The sequence below is a fragment of the Vombatus ursinus genome, unplaced genomic scaffold (genome assembly GCF_900497805.2).
Source record: "Vombatus ursinus unplaced genomic scaffold, bare-nosed wombat genome assembly UNPS02014811.1, whole genome shotgun sequence".
In the NCBI taxonomy this organism is placed as follows: Eukaryota; Metazoa; Chordata; class Mammalia; order Diprotodontia; family Vombatidae; genus Vombatus; species Vombatus ursinus.
Window position 1 is genome coordinate 1,026,305 of NW_020954589.1, and position 18,721 is coordinate 1,045,025.

The following is an 18,721-nucleotide window of genomic DNA, read 5'->3' on the forward strand; positions in this document are numbered from 1 at the left end:
TATTGTGTGCCAAGCACTATGCTAAACACTAGGAATACCAAAGAAAGGCAAAAGTCACTGCTCTCAAGGACCTCAAAATCTAATTGGGGAGACAACCAGCAAAGGATACAAACAGGATAAATTAGAGATAATCTCAGAGGGAAGGCACTAGATCAAGGAGCACAGGAAAAGGCTTTTTGAAGAAAGTGGAACTTTGGCTGAGACTCAAAGGAAGCCCAAGGAAGCCAGGAGGGAGAGAGTTCCAGGCATGGGAAATAAACAGTGAAAACGACCACAGTCAGGAGAGACTGTCCTCTGCAAGGAACAGCATGGAGGCCAGCGTCACTGGACTGCAGAATACATAGGAAGACATAAAGTGTGGGAAGACTGGAAAGGGAGAAAGAGGCCAACTTATGAAGAACTTTAAAAGCCAAACAGATTTTATATTTGATCCTAGAAGTAATAGGGAGTCATTGGACTTCATCCAATGGGGGATGCAATGGGTTTTGACATGGTCAGACCTGATCAGTTGGACTGCTGAGTGGAGGGTAGATTTGTGCAGGGAGAGACCTGAGCCAAAGAGACTAACCAGCAGACTACTGTAATCATCCAAGCACAAGTTGACAGCAATAAGCATTTATAAATTGTTCACTATGTTTGAGGCACTGTACTAAGCTCTGGATCATTGTCACTGTCCTCAAGCAGTTCAAATTCCAAAAGACAAGATAACACAAAAAACTCTCTCTCCATAAGATCTATACAGTGCACATGGGAGGTATGTTCCAGCTTTATATACTCCTTGCTCCAATGGTCCAAAGCTAAATCCCAGGTTTCTACTTGGTGGCAAAGGGAATTCAAATGTCCCCTGGTCTTCTCTAAAGTGTTTTAGCTCACAACAACCCCAGCTGGTATTGTGGCAATGTGGTAAGCTGCCCCACTAGCCTCCTGGCCTACACTATCTGATGAACACAGTACTAGAGCCTTATGATCTAGAATTTTAGGGGCACAGACTCATAGGATAATTTAAAACCTGAGGAGCTGTCTTCTGGGGGACCTGCCCTGAAAGTTGGGGGATGGGGGGGATGTGGCCAGATGCTACACTTAATAGGCTTTAAAATTTAACAATTCCATTAAATAAGCTTAGAGGTCTTAGAGAGTCCACTTGTCAGGGATGTCGTGTCCAGTATTCATGATTTGGGTAGGAGTTGAAACAGATGGCCCCTAATATTCTTTCCAATTCTAAGATTCTGTGATTCATATTCATAAATTTCCCATGTGTAGATATGTATGAGTCTGGTCAAATATCAAAATGGACCATGACAATTTGTCCATAAATTTGTTTTTCTGTATTTCATAGGCACCCTAAAGATCTACTTTCTAATAGTATGCATATTCTTATCAAGTCAAGTGAAAGTTCACCTGTCATCTGTACTACAAGTCTGTTTCCAACTATGTTGGTTTTGAGTGAGGTAAAATATCTTTACAAATTTGGACATGTTGTTTTTGACCAATCAGAGACAGATATATCTATTTTTAAATGGGCAAGTTTCCAAAATTGGACCACAGATCACAGGTTAACAAATACTTGTGTAACCTCTGGCAAGACACTTACTGTCCCAGGACCATAATTTCTTCATCTATAAAATATAGGCACTGAATTAGATGACTTCCAAGTTTAATTCCAGCAATAGCCTAGGGTTCTATGAAGTGTTTTAAAAGTGAGAGCACCAGTGGGGCTAAACAATGTAAAAAGAATATCCAAGAAATGCAAATTAAAACAACTTTGAGACACCATCTTATCCCTATCAAACTAGCTAATATGACAGAAAAGGAAAATGATAAATGTTGGACAAGATGTGGGAAAATTGGAACACTAATGCATTGCTGGTAGAGTTGTGAACTGATCCAACCATTCTGGAAAGCAATTTGGAACTATGCTCAAAGGGCTATAAAACTGTGCATGCACTTTGATCCAGCAATACCACTTCTAGGTCTACCATGAGATCATAAAAAAGGGGAAAGGACCCACATGTACAAAAATATTTACAGCAGCTCTTTTTGTGGCAGCTAAGAATTGGAAACTGAGGGGATGACCATCAGTTGGGGAATGGCTGAACAAGTTGTGGCATGTGAATGTAATGGAATATTGTTGTGCTATAAGAAATGATGAGCAGGTGGATTTCAGAAACACCTGAAGAGACTTATATGAACTGAAGCTGAGTGAAGTGAGCAGAACCAGAACATTGTACACAGTAACAGCAACAATGTAAAATGATCAACTTTGTTAGCCTTAGCTCATCTCAGCAATACAATGATCCAAGACAATTCCAAAAGACTCATGATGGAAAATGCTATCCACATCCACAGAAAGAACTATGGGGTCTGAATGCTGATCAAAGCATACTATTTTCATGGATTGTTTTTTTTACTTTCTTGTGGTTTTTACCTTTTGTTCTGATTCATCTTTCACAACATGACTAATGTGGAAATACGATTAATATGATTGTACATGTATAACCTATATCAAATTGTTTGCTGTCTTGGGATGGGGAAAAGGTAGGGAAGGAGAAAAATTTGGAACTCAAAGTCTTATAAAAGTGAATGTTGAAAACTATCTTTACATGTAATTGGAAAAAAATAAAATACTATTATGTCTGTCCCCAGCCCCAGGTCAAAACTGACAAAGACCAGTAAGGAAAAAACAGGGTATCAGATTACAGTGTGATTTCTTTGTGACATGTCATTGTCCAGATACCCTGATTGGGAGAAAGTAATTGAATCAATTTTCTGGCATTATAGCATAATATCTCACAGCTCTTCTAGTCAAGAGTTTTGGGGTTTTTTTGGTCATTAATGTCTAAATTGCTCCCTTATTGCTGCAGATTACTTGTTCCTTGTTGTCTTAATTAGAATGGTGTTTTTCTAAACTTGTATTTGTGATACTTTATTTTAATAAGTCTATTAAGAGAATCAGGAGCACATTTGCTGAGATAATTGTCAGTGGTGTTCTGTTTCTTCCAAGCATGTGCACCCCTTTTCTGTTCTCATATTTTTTCCTTTTCTATTTTCTTTTTCTCTTAATTCTCTTCCTTTTACATTATTTTTTTCTAAGTGTGAAAAGTTTGGGTTTTTTTCCCACTTAATGGCAGGGGGGAACAAAAAGGAGGAAGGATGACTGGTATGTGGGAAAGATGTGGCTGTGGGTAAAGAAAACAAATAAATGGTTAGGTGGGTGATCAGGTGAGAAAAACCCCAACAGTATGTCTCTACAAGAACACCAGCATGCTAAAAAGTCAAGAAGTTGTGAAATACAAGCTAAGTGACCAACCTTCCAACAACCTACAGACATCTCTTTCACTTTTGTTTTTTTTTTTCGCATTTGTTTTTATCAATACAACAAGATGGACACCAAAAAGATCTTTCAAACAATTTCTTCTATGGATTTTATTTTGACAGTTTCTAAAATTTGTATTCTCCAAATGACCTCTCTTCTTAGTGGCTTCTTTTGTTTTTCCTTTTTTTTTTTTCTGGTGAGGCATTTGGGGTTAAGTGACACACAGCTAGTGTCAAGTGTCTGAGGCCAGATTTGAACTCAGGTACTCCTGACTCCAGGGCTGGTGCTCTATCCACTGTGCCACCTAGCTGCCCCCCAAATAACTTCTTTTCTAAAAGAATTGATCAAGTTTTCATGTTATTTCACTTTAAGAAAATCACTTTAGAATATTAGTCAAATTTGGGTTTTCTAATGACTTTCCTTGAAAAACAAAAAAAGTTTGTTCCATAAAAAAACACTTTCTGTATATGAAACATATAGATTACTTTTCATCTTAGTAAAATAAGTATGTTCATATTTTTAAAGCAGCAAGCAGCAAAACTTTGTCAGGAAAAACGTGCCTTTCTATTTGAAGAAAGTCAACAGTTGTACAAGTGAGTCTTTGAAAAACAATAGATGAAGGGTAAGAAAGAATATTTTATGGGGGCAGCTAGGTGGCTCAGCAGATAGAGCACCAGCCCTGGTGCCAGGAGGGTCTGAGTTCAAATCCGGCTTCTGACCAAACACTTGACACTTACTAGCTGTGTGACCCTGGGCAAGTCACTTAACCCCAATTGCCTAAAAAAAAAAAGAATATTTTAATTGTGAATGGGAAATGTGTACATAACACAATTGGCTAAACAACCAACATCTTAATGAAAGTTATAAATACCCTTAAGTGAAAACATACTTAGTTCTACTACCAGTTAGAGTAAGGCAATATAGGGCCTCTGCTACACAAATCTGTTCAGAATTTCTTAACAAATAACCATAGTGGTAGGGATTTTATTTCTACTGCATTCACATTTTTTTCAACATCATCTGCTTCTTCTACTGCCTTATTATCACTGCAATCATAAACATCTGTGGGTGGACTAGCTATATTGCCTTATCTATGTTAGGAGTAATAGGGTTATCAAATTATCAGAGGTAATAATTTCATGAATCAAGAAAATAAAATACACATATAACATGTAAAAAAATAGCAGACTCATTAATTTCCTATCCACACATTAGTTTTACATTTTAAGTTTCTTTCTTGACTACAGAAGTTAAATCTATTAGCAGATTCACTAATTATTTTCTGTCTACACATCAATTTTATAATTTACCAGTTTCTGTCTTGATTACAGACCATTAATGATCATGTACAGATGAAATTGTGCTACATAATATATTTCAATATTAAGGTTTTACATTTCATACCAGGGTGAACCATAGAGTTTAGTCAACATCTCTGATTTAAGCATAAAATTCAATTTAAACAACTTAAATTTGCCATTTTCAAATCTGGTGTGAGCTCAAGAATAATGAATAACTTTGCTAATTGTCATTTCCTACATTTAGAGAAGTACTGTTTTTAGTTTTACACAGAGCAGATGATCAATCATCAGTGGAATGTGATTTAATAGGGAAAAGGAAAGCTGCTACACCAAAATATCTCCCTACAGTACTTGAATTTCTCCAATTTGTCATACTGCCTGAAATTCTACCAACTAGAGATTAATTTTGGTTTAAAGGAATTTGCACTGCCACCACCCTGTTTTCAGATCTCATTACCTCTAGAGTATACTAATGCATGCACTAGCTTTCTGACCAGTCTCCCTCTCTCTACAATCTAACCCAATCTACTCTATTCACCACTGCTTTATTAATCTTCCTAATGAAGTCTTAATCATGCCAATACTCTATCCAAAAGCATTCAAAGGTATCACATTTCTGACCAGAGTCCAGATCTTAGCCTAGTTTTTAGATTTCTTCAATTTGGGTCGTCCTTTTATCAACATGATCTCATCTCACACAACTTATTTTTGCACTCCTTAAGGTCCAGTCAAATTAGACTATATTGTTCCCTATTCCATTCATCAGGCCTAGTTCAAATGTCACTTCCTCCATGAAGCCTTCCCTGAACCCCATTCTTCTTTGGGCTCCACACTCCTGACTCTTTGGACTTTCCCCACCATACCAAAGCAACCCTTTCACTGTAGAAGTTCATCTGCACTTTCATCCTTCTTATTCTAGAAGTTCACCCTGCCCCTGTAGCACCCTCAAACTGGAAGCTCACTCCTCTCCTAGCCTTTTCACACTGAAAGTACGAACCACTCTCTGTGGTCCCTTCCTCTGATTAGTTGATTCCTCTCAGAATCTCTACATAAACCAAAGGGTCCAAGCCAGCCATATCTTCATTGCTCTCCATGTTCCTCGGCTGACTCTGGACTTCCTCTGCTGTTCATGGCCTTATTCTCTACATCCCAACCACCCCTCACATCCTTTTCAGTTTTCTTTTATGTGATATCTTCTCCATTAGAATGTAATGGGGTAGAAACCCTGGAGGGCAGGGACTGTCTTTCTTTCTCCTTGTAGGTGTATTACCAAAGCTTAGCACAGTTTCAAGTATATGACGGTCAGGTATAATAATAATTGCTGTTACTACTACTAACAAAAATAACAAAAAATAGAAATAACATCTAAATCTCTTTTACAAAACAACTGATAGTCAGTCAAAGCATAAGGACAGTTTACAAAAGAAGCAGAAATGAGCAATAACCATACCAAAAAGTGCTCAAAATTGGTAATAAGGTGAAAATGCTAACTAAAACAACTGAGTTATCATCTCATATCCATCAAATTGGCACAACTGGTAAAAGGTGAAAAAATCCTGGTGAGGTTATGAATTGACTTAAGGGAAGAGAGAGGAGAGGTAGACAAAAAAATGGAAAATAATTAATGAATCTATGAATACTGTCCCTGAAACCAAAGGAATTCTATCAATCCTCACATGCATGCTTGACAAGTATACTCAAGCTTGGTGTATTCAACTCAATTTACAAAACATTTATTAAGCATCTATTATGTACTAGATGGAAGGGGTACAAAATAAAAAACAAAAATAAAATAATCCTTGTCTAATATTAACTTATATTCTACTGGAGGATATACCATTAGGAAGTAAGGGAATTTGAAGTGCATGCAAAGTAATTTAAAGATATTTCAAAGTGAGACAGAGACAAGGAGGGAAGGGAGAAAAGTGGGAGGGAATGGAGAGAGAGAGAGAGAGAGAGAGAGAGAGAGAGAGAGAGAGAGAGAGAGAAACATAATATCAGGAAAAACTTAATGAATTAGGGCCGGGCATGGATCAATAAAACTTGGCAACTGTTTGGATACGGGGACTGAGGGAAAGAGAAGAGTCAAAAATAACTCTATTCTTGAGATCCTGGGAAGGATTTCAACAGAAATGGGTAAATTTATAGAAGGATTTTTTTTTTAAGGAAATACAATTAATTTCATTTTGAACATAATGAGCATGCTATTTCTATAGGATGTCTAGGTTATGTCCAGCAGACAGTTGATAACAAGGTCTGAAGAGAGAGATTAGGGTATGGGGTCTACTTACCTTAGATTGGTGCATTTGAAAACAACTCTAGGCTCCCTTTGCCCTCCTGAGTACAAGACAGTGTTGCTATTCCCAATACCTGTTGCCACCCAGATGTGGCCTGCAAAGTTCTGGGCCAGGGCTGTTTTCTCTAGAACTCTCTCCTATGCTGTTTGGACTCAGAGACCAGGATAGCTGATAAATTGGTGGCCAGTGAAACTCATTAGCATGTGCATCCTTGCTTTTTTTTATACATCTACCACCAATGATTTGTACATTATCAACAAACTTTTTAGTCATATCAAGTCAGAATCAACAGGATTTGGCAACAGTAGGGAGAGAAGGGAGGAGGGTGGTCAGAGACAGAAGAGTTGAGAACGACACCAAGGTTGCAAACCTAGGTGACTGAGAGGTTGACTGCAGTACTCTTGAGGGTAAAAAGAGTTATATTTATGAAGTATGAAACTGTTTTTGTTCCTCAAGTTCTAGAATTAGACTAAATATAAGCATACAGGACAGGGACAAGCAAAGGTCTCTGAGAGATAGGAGGAAAGAAAGATTACTTTTAGTTAAGAGAATTAGGGCAGGCTATATTCCATCATAAATAACCACAATGAGTTTTCCTTGACCTGAAAAGGATGCTCTAAGCATCACAGCTGAAAACCATTAAAGGGCTGTCATGTGAATTTTGCTTCAAGTAATGGAACTTTTAAATGAAGCAGAAAGTTAGATCCATTAGTGATAATTTACTTGTTCATTAAACAAAATGTCCTGCTGTATTTACCTAAACATTTTAAACCCATTTTGAGAACAGTGGCTTCTGTCACACTCAACTGCAAACTGAAATAGCTCCATCAAGGACCACAATCTGGTATATACATTTATAGGTATGGTCATTTGCTACTCAAAATCCCCAGGAAATGTTGCACCCTGTTTTATACCTCACTCTTCTGACAATATTAAGGTCATGGTTCAACTTCAGAAATGTATCTAGTTCATACTTTACTTTCCAGTAAGCAACCTCAACAATTTTAAAGATCTACTGTAAAACTTCATGGATGTATACCACTAGGGATGAAAATTGGAAAAGATTATGGGGGAAAAAGGAAGGAAAAAAGATGTTCCAGTTGCAGCTGGAATAGAGCAAGTTTTAAATCTGGGAAAGTGGTGGCAAATTAAATGTCCAACAATAGGGGAACGGTTAAATACATTGCGGTACACTGATGTAATGGAATACTATAATGTAATTATGATGGACAAGTATGAGGCACATAAAGAAATCTGGAAGCAAGTTTGTGAAATAATGCAAAGCAAAAGGAACAGAACTAGAACAGACTACAGACTAACTGAGACCACATAAAAGGAAAAATAACTGGGAGTAAACAAAGAAAACCAATGGAGACTGAATGAGGAACAGAAACGTTATGACATTTTGGGCTCTTAAAATAATTCATCTAAATGTAAATAGCTGCCAAGCAAGTCAGATTAATTATAGGGATATTTAATATTACTTGTATTTTTTGAATTTAAAATTTTTAACATGAGATTAGAGGGTCTGAGGAAACAAGGGCATTGAAGGAGCTTAGCACAACCTGGTACAGGGCATGGAAGATGTCAAGAGTCTTGGGTTTCGTCCAGGATTTATAGCTGATGCTTTACCAAGGATTAAAAGTGCTGATCAAAGCACTGCACAAGATTAGAGAAAATGGTCATTTCCTTTATTAAGGTGGAGACACGCTGGTCATCATATTCTAGAGAAGCAGTTCTCTAAGTGTGGAATGGGGATCCATAGGAGTCCCCCAGCACGTTTCAGGGGATCTGTAAGGTCAAAGTTATTTTCAGAATACTACTAAAATATATTACTTTGTAATGTGGTAAACATAGATAGACTACAATCTCCAAATCAAAATCTCTTTGGAGTCCTAAATAATTTTTAGGAGTGAAAAGGGGTCCTGAGACAAAAAAATGTGAGAATTACTGATCTAGATAATAATACTTCATCTATTTGAAGGTCATTATTTGGTCATCTCATATTTATTTTGAAATTTCTTTTGTTTATATAATTGAGGTATCTCAATACATTTCCACATTTATCTGAGGATTAAAGAGACAAGAGGAAATATAAATGTCACACTGCCCCAACTATTGGGAATCCTACCTTTCAGCAACAGGTTTGGCAATTATGTCAAAAATGTCCTCTTGTTTTGACTCCTGATCAAAAATCCTCTGAAATCTGCAAATTATAAAGTAATAATGATGAAATAGGACTTTAGAACAGTGTTTAATTGATAAATCTTGTTTTTCTCTTTTGCAATTACCCCACATTTACATCACCAAGCTTCCAAGCTTACCTAACAGAATACAATGTTGGCCCTGTAGTCTTAACCACACTGTGCTGTTGTATACAAATACTTAACAGTATTGCTTTGAAAAGATTTGCACAATAAATCCCTCTGAACAAACATAGTAGCAAAAAAAAAAAAAAAACAACTCTGTGTGTGTCTGCTCTCAAGAGAAACAGTGTCTGCAATTGACATCAAATTCAAATCCAGATAATACAAGAAAAAAAAATCTAAAAACAAGATAAAAACAGAACAGAATGCTGGATTTCTGACCTGTAAGAAAGCAATTATAAAACTTGTGGTTATTAAATTTAGGTTAAAAAGATAAATTTAATTGATTTTTAGCAATTAGTTATCAGATCCTAATATTAACCACTTTTTCAGCAATGTTTTATTTTTTTTTAAATCAGCAGCTAGTCTTTTGAAGAAGATGACCTTGATTCTCGACCCACAAATCAGAACAGGCTAATGCAAACCTAGAAAAGAAAATCCTTAGAAAGTTTCTATCAGGAAAAGAAAGTACAGAAAAATAGTTCATTAGGCAATTCCATTATACCAATCATTTGCCCAGGAACATAAGTCTTTGCTGTTGGGACATGATGAGGAAGAAAACTTGGGAATACCAGATTTTTATATCCTGGAAAGCTTCTACTAACATGATCCTACTAGAACACTATAACAGTTACCCAAGCAGCTTTCAGGGTTGCTTAGAAACATTGGGTCTCCATGGTTTTTTGGTATCAACCACCCAGTCTGAATTGGGCACAATTCCACTTAAAGCAGAAAATCTAAGAGGAATACAGAAGGAGAGTTTTCTCCCAAAGGTCATTCTAGAGGTTTGCTATGCCCTAAGGAATAAAAAGAGAAGATAAAAGGATGGATTAATCATCCAGAGATGATTATATAAAATGTATTAGATGATATATAATAGTAGAATTCCAAAAATATAAGTAGCTCATATTCCAGAAGAATATGTTGTAAAATATTATCAATAAAGAGGCCACAAGGTATCCAAACTACTACTCTGAATTAAGATATCAGATTAAATTGAAGGCAGCAACAGTTACTGGACATTTATTGTGTGCAGAACACTACACAAAGCCCTTTAAGAGGCTATTCTAGTTTAAGATTATAAATTACTTATTTATGATATATTTTAATTATATGTTTAAAGGCTATATTTCCCCAGTAGAAAGTAAATGTCTTAAAGTCATAAACTCTTATTCTGCCTTTAAATTGACATCACCTTCAGTGCCTAACACAGAGAAGGCACTTAATAAATGCTTGTCAAATAGAAATTTACTAACTGAATGCTGGAAATAATACTTATTACTGCCTATGAGTTACAAAGACCTTATATTATGTACCGAATCAGGTAAAGAACCTAACCCCTAGCCAATGAACACCTAATCAATGTCTCTAGCACACCTCCTCATACACATCCATAAAGTAGCTCATGTACTCATGAAGGAAAAGGAAACTCTCTACTCATTCAGAGAGAAGCAAGCAGGAACAGTATGGATCAAAAAATTCAAAGGTAATCCTAGTCTCTCAGTCTACTTTTTTCTCATATACTTGAGAATATATTATTTATCCCATGACTTTCAAAGAATTAGCTGCCAGTTAAGAACGGAAGTAATTTCACAAGTAGTAAGTAACGGCATCTTAAGTATAAAGTTTGGGTGCTCATTTTATATATGGTATCATAATTTTTATAAGATCAATAGTCTTTAGAAAATCAGTGAATAGCCAAAATTCAAAACATAGCATACCACAGAATAGAACAGAAAAGAATAAAATAACAGACTAGAAGAAAACAATTTAAAAGTGTGAGAAGAAAAAATTTGAACCTACTTAAATTTGTAGCTTTCTCGTTTATTATTCACAAATCCTTCTGCTAAATCACGTGGTAAGATAATTTCCAATGCAGCTACTGATTTTTCATCTTCATCTACAGAATAGATCTGCAAATATGAATGTAATTTTAAGAAACCATAACAAATTATACAAAGAGAATACAGTATATAACCACAGCATCAACGCACACATTTTTAATGGGATCAATTTTTTTCTAAGACCAGAACCAAAAAAAAGTATAATTGGTACAATTCTCCTTCCCCCAACAAGTATGTGGACTCCAGTGAATGTTCTGTAATCTCCAACAAGTAATAATGATAATGATAACAGCATTTATATAGTACTATAAGATTTATAAAATGCTAACAATGATAGCTTGATATTATTGAAAGGAAAACTTCATTTGCGCTTTCACCCTGATTAAGGGCAAAACTCAGGACAAAGAGATTTAAAAGGATTTTATTCTAAGTATGTCAACAGGGCTGATCACTCAAGATCAGTATTGGCTTCAAGATAGGGACAGTGTTTATAAGTAACTTTTAAGACAATTCAGGTCCACCTCAAGTACCTCTCAAGTACCTCTCCAAGGTAGAACAATTTGAAGGTAGGGGAATGTGACAAAAAGCAGGTGATACAAAAGGTTGTAGACTTAGTGTCTCCTTCCCCACCAGAACCTCACTCAACACTGACTGATAAGCAGGGCTGGGAACAATGGGCCGCTAAGTCAACATAGCTTTAGACAATACTCACAATAACCCAGTGAAATGGGATTATTATTCTCATTTTACAGTTGAGGAAATTGAGGCTGAAAGAGGTTAAACAACCTGTCCACATCACACAGCTAAGTGTCTGAGGCAGGATTTGAACTCAGGTCTTCTTGATCTATCTATCACCTACATTACAACTCTGTATGTGACTATTGTGAACATACATAGTCCTGGAGGCATAGTCCCTGAACAATACAAAGCCCAGGCAGGGTAAGCAGACAAGCTGACTTTAGTAGATAGAGATGAGATTGGAAAGGAAATACAGATGAGAAACAGAGAAGAAATAGGTGACAGATTTGAGAAGAAATATAATTGGACCCTATGCCCCAAAATCTCAGTACTGATACTGGTAAAATGTATCATTATAATTGCATTCCACTCAATATTAAAAAATTAAAATTAAAAGTTTTTAAAATATACTCTATTAAAATGCAAATGACCCAGGTCATATCTGAAGTAAAAACTCATAAACCAAAGTCAATCAATAAATATTTATTAAGTGCTTACTATGTACAAAGCATTGGGGATAGGAGAGAAGTAAAAAACACTGTTTCTTCTCTCAAGAAGTTCACATTCTGTTAGGGAAGAGAATATGCAAACAACTGTGTACCTACAATATAAACAAAGGAAGAGGAGGGTAATAAAGTTAACATCAAAGGGAAGACCCTAGCATGGGAGGGTGGAGAGAGGATCAGGAAGGTTCTCCTGCAGAAGGAAGGATCTAAGCTGAGTCTTGAAGGGATGCCTAGGGGAAGAAACAAGAGAAAAGAGATGGGAGTGCAGTTCAAGCATGAGAGACAGCCAATAAAAAGGTATTCTATCAGGAGATGGAATGTCATGTGAGGAACAGCAAGGACAGTGTCACTGGACTGTAGAGGAGGGAGAAGGGAGTTATGGGTAAAAAGACTAGAAAGGCAGGAAGGGGCCAGGTTGTGAAGGACTATAAAAGCCAGATGATTTTTTAATTGGATTCTAGAGGAAATAGGAAGTTAATGGAGTTTATTGAGTGGGGAAGGGGAGGTGACAAAGTCAGATCTCCACTTTAGGAAAATCACTTTGGCAGCTGAGTGGAGGAAAGACTGACAAAGCCAGAGATTTGAGGGACATGGGCCAAGTAGAAAGCTACTGTTACAGTTCAGGCATGAGGTGATGAGAGCCTGCCCCAGAGTGTGAATGGAGGGGGCCATGTATGAGAAATGTTGTAAAGGTAGAAGCAATAAGACTTGGCAACAGATTGGATATGTGAATAAATGAGAGTGAGGAGTCAAATACGACACCAAGATTGTAAGGATGCCCTCCACAGTGATAGGTAAGTAAATGGTTAAGACAAGGTGACGGTTTGGGGAGAAAGATAGAGGTTCTACTGTGGACATGTTGAGTTTGAGATGCATATGGTAAATCCAATTCAACACGTCCAAAATGAAGTTAATGATGTGAGACTAGAGCTCAGGAGAGAGAAAGGGGATGAATAAATAGATCTAGCAGTCATGTGCATAGAAATAATAATGAAACCCATGGGAATTGGTGAGATCCTCAAATAAGATAGTAAGATGGGGAAGAGAAAAGGACCCAAAACAAACCCTTGGGCGATACCCACGGTCAGTGGGCATAACATAGGTGAAGATCCAATCAAAGAGACTGAGATCAAAGAGGTAGGAAGGAAAACAAGAAGATCAGTATTGTGAAAATCCAAAGAAGAGAGAGTATGCAGAAGAGAGTGATCAACAGTGTCCATGTCATAATCCCATCTCTTCTAAAGAAGAATAATCATCAATTCTACCCTTACTTCCTCAAGAACTCATTTTCTGAGTTAAGTGGAAAACAACAACAACAACAATGTACCTAGAGCCAGAGGACATGGGTTCAAGTCCCTGGGCATTTACTGTATGTGATTTTGGGCAAGTCACTTAACCTCTCATCTATAAAATGAGGGGGTTGGACCAGATGCCTTTTGAGATCTTTTCCAGCTCTAGACTATGATCTCATGAACTTCTGTGACCTTAGGCAAGTTACTTAGCCTCTTTAAGCCTCAATTTCCTCATCTCTCCAAAAACTAAAAAAAAAAGAAAAGAAAAAAAGAACAATATTAGCTCTAAGGTCTTTCCCACCTTTAAATTAATGATTCTATAACTCATATTGTGAGCCCTGCCCTCTCTACCAACAAAAAACACAAGATACACACACACACACACAAACACACACACCTTGGTCATCTGAAAACGAATTTCAAATTTTTAAAAAAATATATTTCCCCCAGAGGTCAGGTAGGAGATGGGTGACTTTTATCAGGTAACACTCTAGCCATCAGTTTTAGTGTTCTAACAAAGATTAGCAGCGACATACAGAAGTCTAGAAAGGGAGAACTTAAACAATGGTTGGCTCAGCACTTCTGCCTCACTAAAGGAAACATTGAAATGCCAGATAAAATCCTTCCCACTTCACAATTTTGCCTAGAAGCCATCTCTACAAGCAACATGATTTGTTGCTTTCAACTAAATCCCGAGTAGAATAGAGCTACAAATAATTTAAGTCTGCTCTCAATAGGTCTTAGGCATTTGCTGATAGCTAAGTCCTTCTCTTGGTTGCACTCCAAACAACCAAATCATTTCTTAAACATTTTATGGTCAAGTCAGAAGAAATTCTGATTTGTTAAAAAGTAGAAAAAAGGAGATGGTAGCAAGTTCTTTCCTCCTTTGTACCTATAGTGGTTTCTACTTCATATATGTGAAGTGGAAAAAAATGTTTAATATAATAAAACATTTTTTCTAAGGGAATCAAAAAGGATTGACAACAATTCATTAAACATTATAATACCTCCTGTCATATACATAGAAGATAATATTCTTTCACATTTTACAGGTAAACTGAAACATTATTTACCCAAATATTCACTCTCAAATCAGAGAATTAGAATTAGGGATCTATCAAAACCTCTACAAGACAATTCAGAGCGCAAATCTGAACGTCTCTCTTTTCAGAAGACTCATGCCACCCTGTAGCTAAAATGTTACTTAGATAACACTCTGTGTCAGTAATTCAAAATATCCTTTGTTCTGACAAAATAGTTTCCATGTTGTATTTTACAGAATCTATGGCTTCTAAGACACATCCTTAGGGATTCCTTAAGAAAAATTATGGTCACGGAAGTTGGGTTTAATTTGTGTCTCCAAAATCATCTTTAAGGTTCTTGTTTCCACTCTACCACAAAGTAATAATATGCTATTTCTCAAATCACTTCTCAGAAAAATGAAGGGGGTGGACAAGATAATTTTTAAGGACTCTTCCAAGTCTCAACACTCTATGATAAGATATTAGGTTGGTATTTTTAATTCTTTACCCCAATGTTCCTCTCCACTGGCCAAGGAAATCAAGAGAAGAAGCAACCTAGCAAAAGCTCCCCTTCTTCTAGCCAGAAGTAAGATTTCCCAAAAGCAATGGCTTAAGTTTCTTTTGGTAACTTAAATTTTGAATTCTACATTAAGGGCGAAGAAGATCATATCTACAGTATGCATAAGTAAAGTCTCCCTAAATCCTCAGGTAGCCCAGCTGATTTTTTCAAAGCATATTTTTATTGAAATTTCTCATTAAAAGTGTTTAGCTTTCATGGACAAAAGTCACCCTGTAAGATAAAAATTCTTTGCAGAAAGAACTGGCACAAGGTTCAGAGCTGTCTGACCATGTTTTCTCAGTATATATTTAAAAAAATTAATAGGGTACTTCATGTAAAATGGGCAGTGGCTGAGGCAGGTGAATGAAAGAAGTAAAAAATTCATGAGACATGAAACACACTGGACTAAGAATTGGTGCCTAATTAAGAACGTATTCTGGACAGCACAAAGGCCTTAAGGACTTAAAGTAACCACAAGTCATCAGATGATTGAAAGACACAATTCTAATTCTAATTCTTCTAAACCACTTTGACCAAGTCATTTTGGGAACAATTTTTTAAAAATAAATATCCTTTAATAAAAAAATTGTTTTAAACTTAACTGGTCTAAAGTAAAGAGTAGATGATAATACTACCTTCCTCACAAGGCTATAGTGAGGATCAAATGAAATAACTTATATGAAGCACTGTATAATTACAAAGCACCACATGAATTTGAGTTATTTTTAAGTGTCAAATTTCTCACCCTTGGCTATCACAAATAAACAAGCATTTTGAGCATGGTAATTTTCCTTTATAATATATGTCTTCAATATATTCAAAGAAGTAAAAAATTATCTTTTAACAAAAAGATCAAATTAAATAATAGATGTGAAACATCTGAAATTTATAAAATACCATACAAATGTATGATAACCTCATTATTAACTTGCCAAAGAGCATCCAACCATTTCTAAACTGAAATAAACCTTGGTCTTTATTGTTTCTCTGGTTTGCCATATCTTCCTTCTCATTCTCCATCTGCTAAATTCCTAATTTTCCTTTGAAACCTAACTTAACCTAACCTGCCTTCCTTGATGCCTAGGTTGGTAATGACCTTCCCTTTCAAACCTCATGACAAATCTTTTGCTTCTCTTGAATGCAATTACCATGTAATATTGTATATTATAGGTATCTGTGAGTCTTATTCTCCTACCAGACTCTAAGCTCCATAAATATAAAGAGCATGTCTTATTTAAATGTTCTCTCCCACCTCACCCTTCTTTACTAAGTACAGTATTCTGCACAAAGTACATCTAGTAAATGTTTACTGAATCACTGGATTGTTTTTGTATCACTAATTTTACAGCATCTGAGACAAAAGAGAGATGGTGTTTTAGGAGAAAGGGAGAAGTCCTTACTCAATCATTCTTGCTTTAATAATAATAAAAGCTCACATTTATATAGCACTTTGCAAAGCACCATATCCTTTCTTTTGATCCTTACAACACTGTGACGTCAGTGCTATAATTACTTCCATTTTATAATGAAAAAATTAAGGCTAATTGAGGTAAAATGACTTGTCTGGAATCTCATCTCTACTGAGTAAGAGATGAAGGAATTCAACTCAGATCCCACTCATTCCAATATCAGCACTCAATCCACTATATCAGTGGTATCAAGCTCAAAATATAAATGGGCACCATTAATCCACACATGAGGATCCCTGCAGGCCTCATACTGAATTAGTTTTAAATATAATATTATCTATGTTTAATTGTATTTTTATTTATTTTGTTAAATATTTCTGAATCACACTTTAATTTGGTTCAGGCCCACTTGGGAGTGTTGTGGGCTGTGTTCAACATCTCTACAAAAACAAAGTATGGATATATCTATATTGATACAGATATACATGTGTGTATGTGAGTATGGATTTATATATCTACATCTGCAATGGTATAGATGCATGTGATTTGCAAAGTGCATTATCTTTTTATGATACTCACAACCACCCTTTGAGATAAGGGCTATTATCTCCATTTTACAAATGAGGACACTGAGACTAAGACAGGTTAAGTGACTTGCCTAGAATGATACAGCTAATAAGTGTCTGAGGCTGGATTTGAACTCAGTTCTTCCTGAGCCCAAGTCCAGGATATGTGGGTGTATATGTATGCATTTTAACATATGCATACATATAGGCATACACATAATACACATTTGTATATATCTGTATGTTTATTTTATATGTATACATATATGTGTATGTAAAAGATTACATATATGTGTGTGTACACATACCAACAACACCTACAAGAATATATAGTAATCCCTACCAGATGACTGACAAGTATGAGAGTGTTGCAGGGAGTAGGAGGAAGTTGAAATTACAGAATGTTATGGGGAATGAAACAGAAACAATGAGGTGTTAAATTATTTAAACTAAAAGCAAAAAAGGTTTTAAACTTTGTTACTCTTTTGCAAGGAATGAAAAAAATTAACAGTCAAGTCTGATGGAATTAGAAAGCTGGCAGGAAAGTGAAAAGATGCCACAGCCCAAACTGATTCCTACCCTTGAAACCCTACTACAAAAGCCAACCTTTTGTTGGCAAAAGGATGTAGTCATAAAATATGGGATCTCTGAGGGGGAGCCATCCTATTACCCACAGTATCTAAGTAAACAAAAATGTTGGAATTTCCAATCATATTAGTCTTTCAGTGAGAATATGAAGTTAAATAAATATAGAAAATGCTAATATTCTAATAAAATACCTAGTGAAAAGAGTATGGGTTGACATGATCAAATGGCATCCATTTCCATGTGGCTAGACAATATTAATGATGAGCCTCTCTGTACTTAACTAGGTTGATTCACAGACAGCAGACGATCTGTTTCTGAGACCATACTCAAAGACTTTCTGACTTGGAGCTTATGCTCTACTAGCATAGCTTTCATGAACCCAGGATCACCTCCACACCTTGGGAAAAGTCTTAGAATATAACTTTGTAGAGGAAAAATTTAAATGCTCAGTACAAGATTTTAAAATTATTTCAATATCTATTCCCTCTCCTTCACTTTGGAAATAAGTAGAGTTAAAAATAACATTTATGAATAGTGCAAATACTCTCACCAAAGTAATGAAGCATGTAAAGAAACTCAGCATCACTTTATAGAAAGGGAAAAATTAAGCATTGAGATGTGGCAGAAGGTTCAATATTAAATCCATGGCTATTATTTAGCATCTTATCCAACACAGCAAATAGTGCCTCTCACTAAAATTTCCTTTTTCTGGCCCAAACTCTTCCCTCCAGTAGTAAATAATTTTCTGTGTATAATTTATAGTAGTATTTTGACTTAAGAAACAAATTAGCTTCACTCCTGACTCATTTTTTTTAACCACCTGGAAGTATGTGTTAAAAAAAAAAAGAGAGAGAGAGACAAAGGAAAACACAGCAAGGCAGAATAGAGCAGGAGTCAGAGGGCCTGGGTTCAAATCCTAA

The 18,721-nt window shown here is 36.0% G+C and overlaps 1 protein-coding gene across 2 annotated transcripts in view; it reads right to left on the minus strand.

Moving 5' to 3' along the window:
- The window catches only part of LOC114053478 (kinesin-like protein KIF6), a 451,087-nt gene that overhangs the window by 430,312 nt on the left and 2,054 nt on the right, over window positions 1–18,721 (minus strand). For both annotated transcript variants that reach the window (XM_027876578.1, XM_027876577.1), the window contains exons 2-3: window positions 11,081–11,190; window positions 9,043–9,117 (exon numbers count right to left, since the gene is read on the minus strand). In XM_027876578.1, the coding sequence (XP_027732379.1) occupies window positions 9,043–9,117; window positions 11,081–11,190 (185 nt within the window). The remainder of the gene's footprint in view (window positions 1–9,042; window positions 9,118–11,080; window positions 11,191–18,721) is intronic.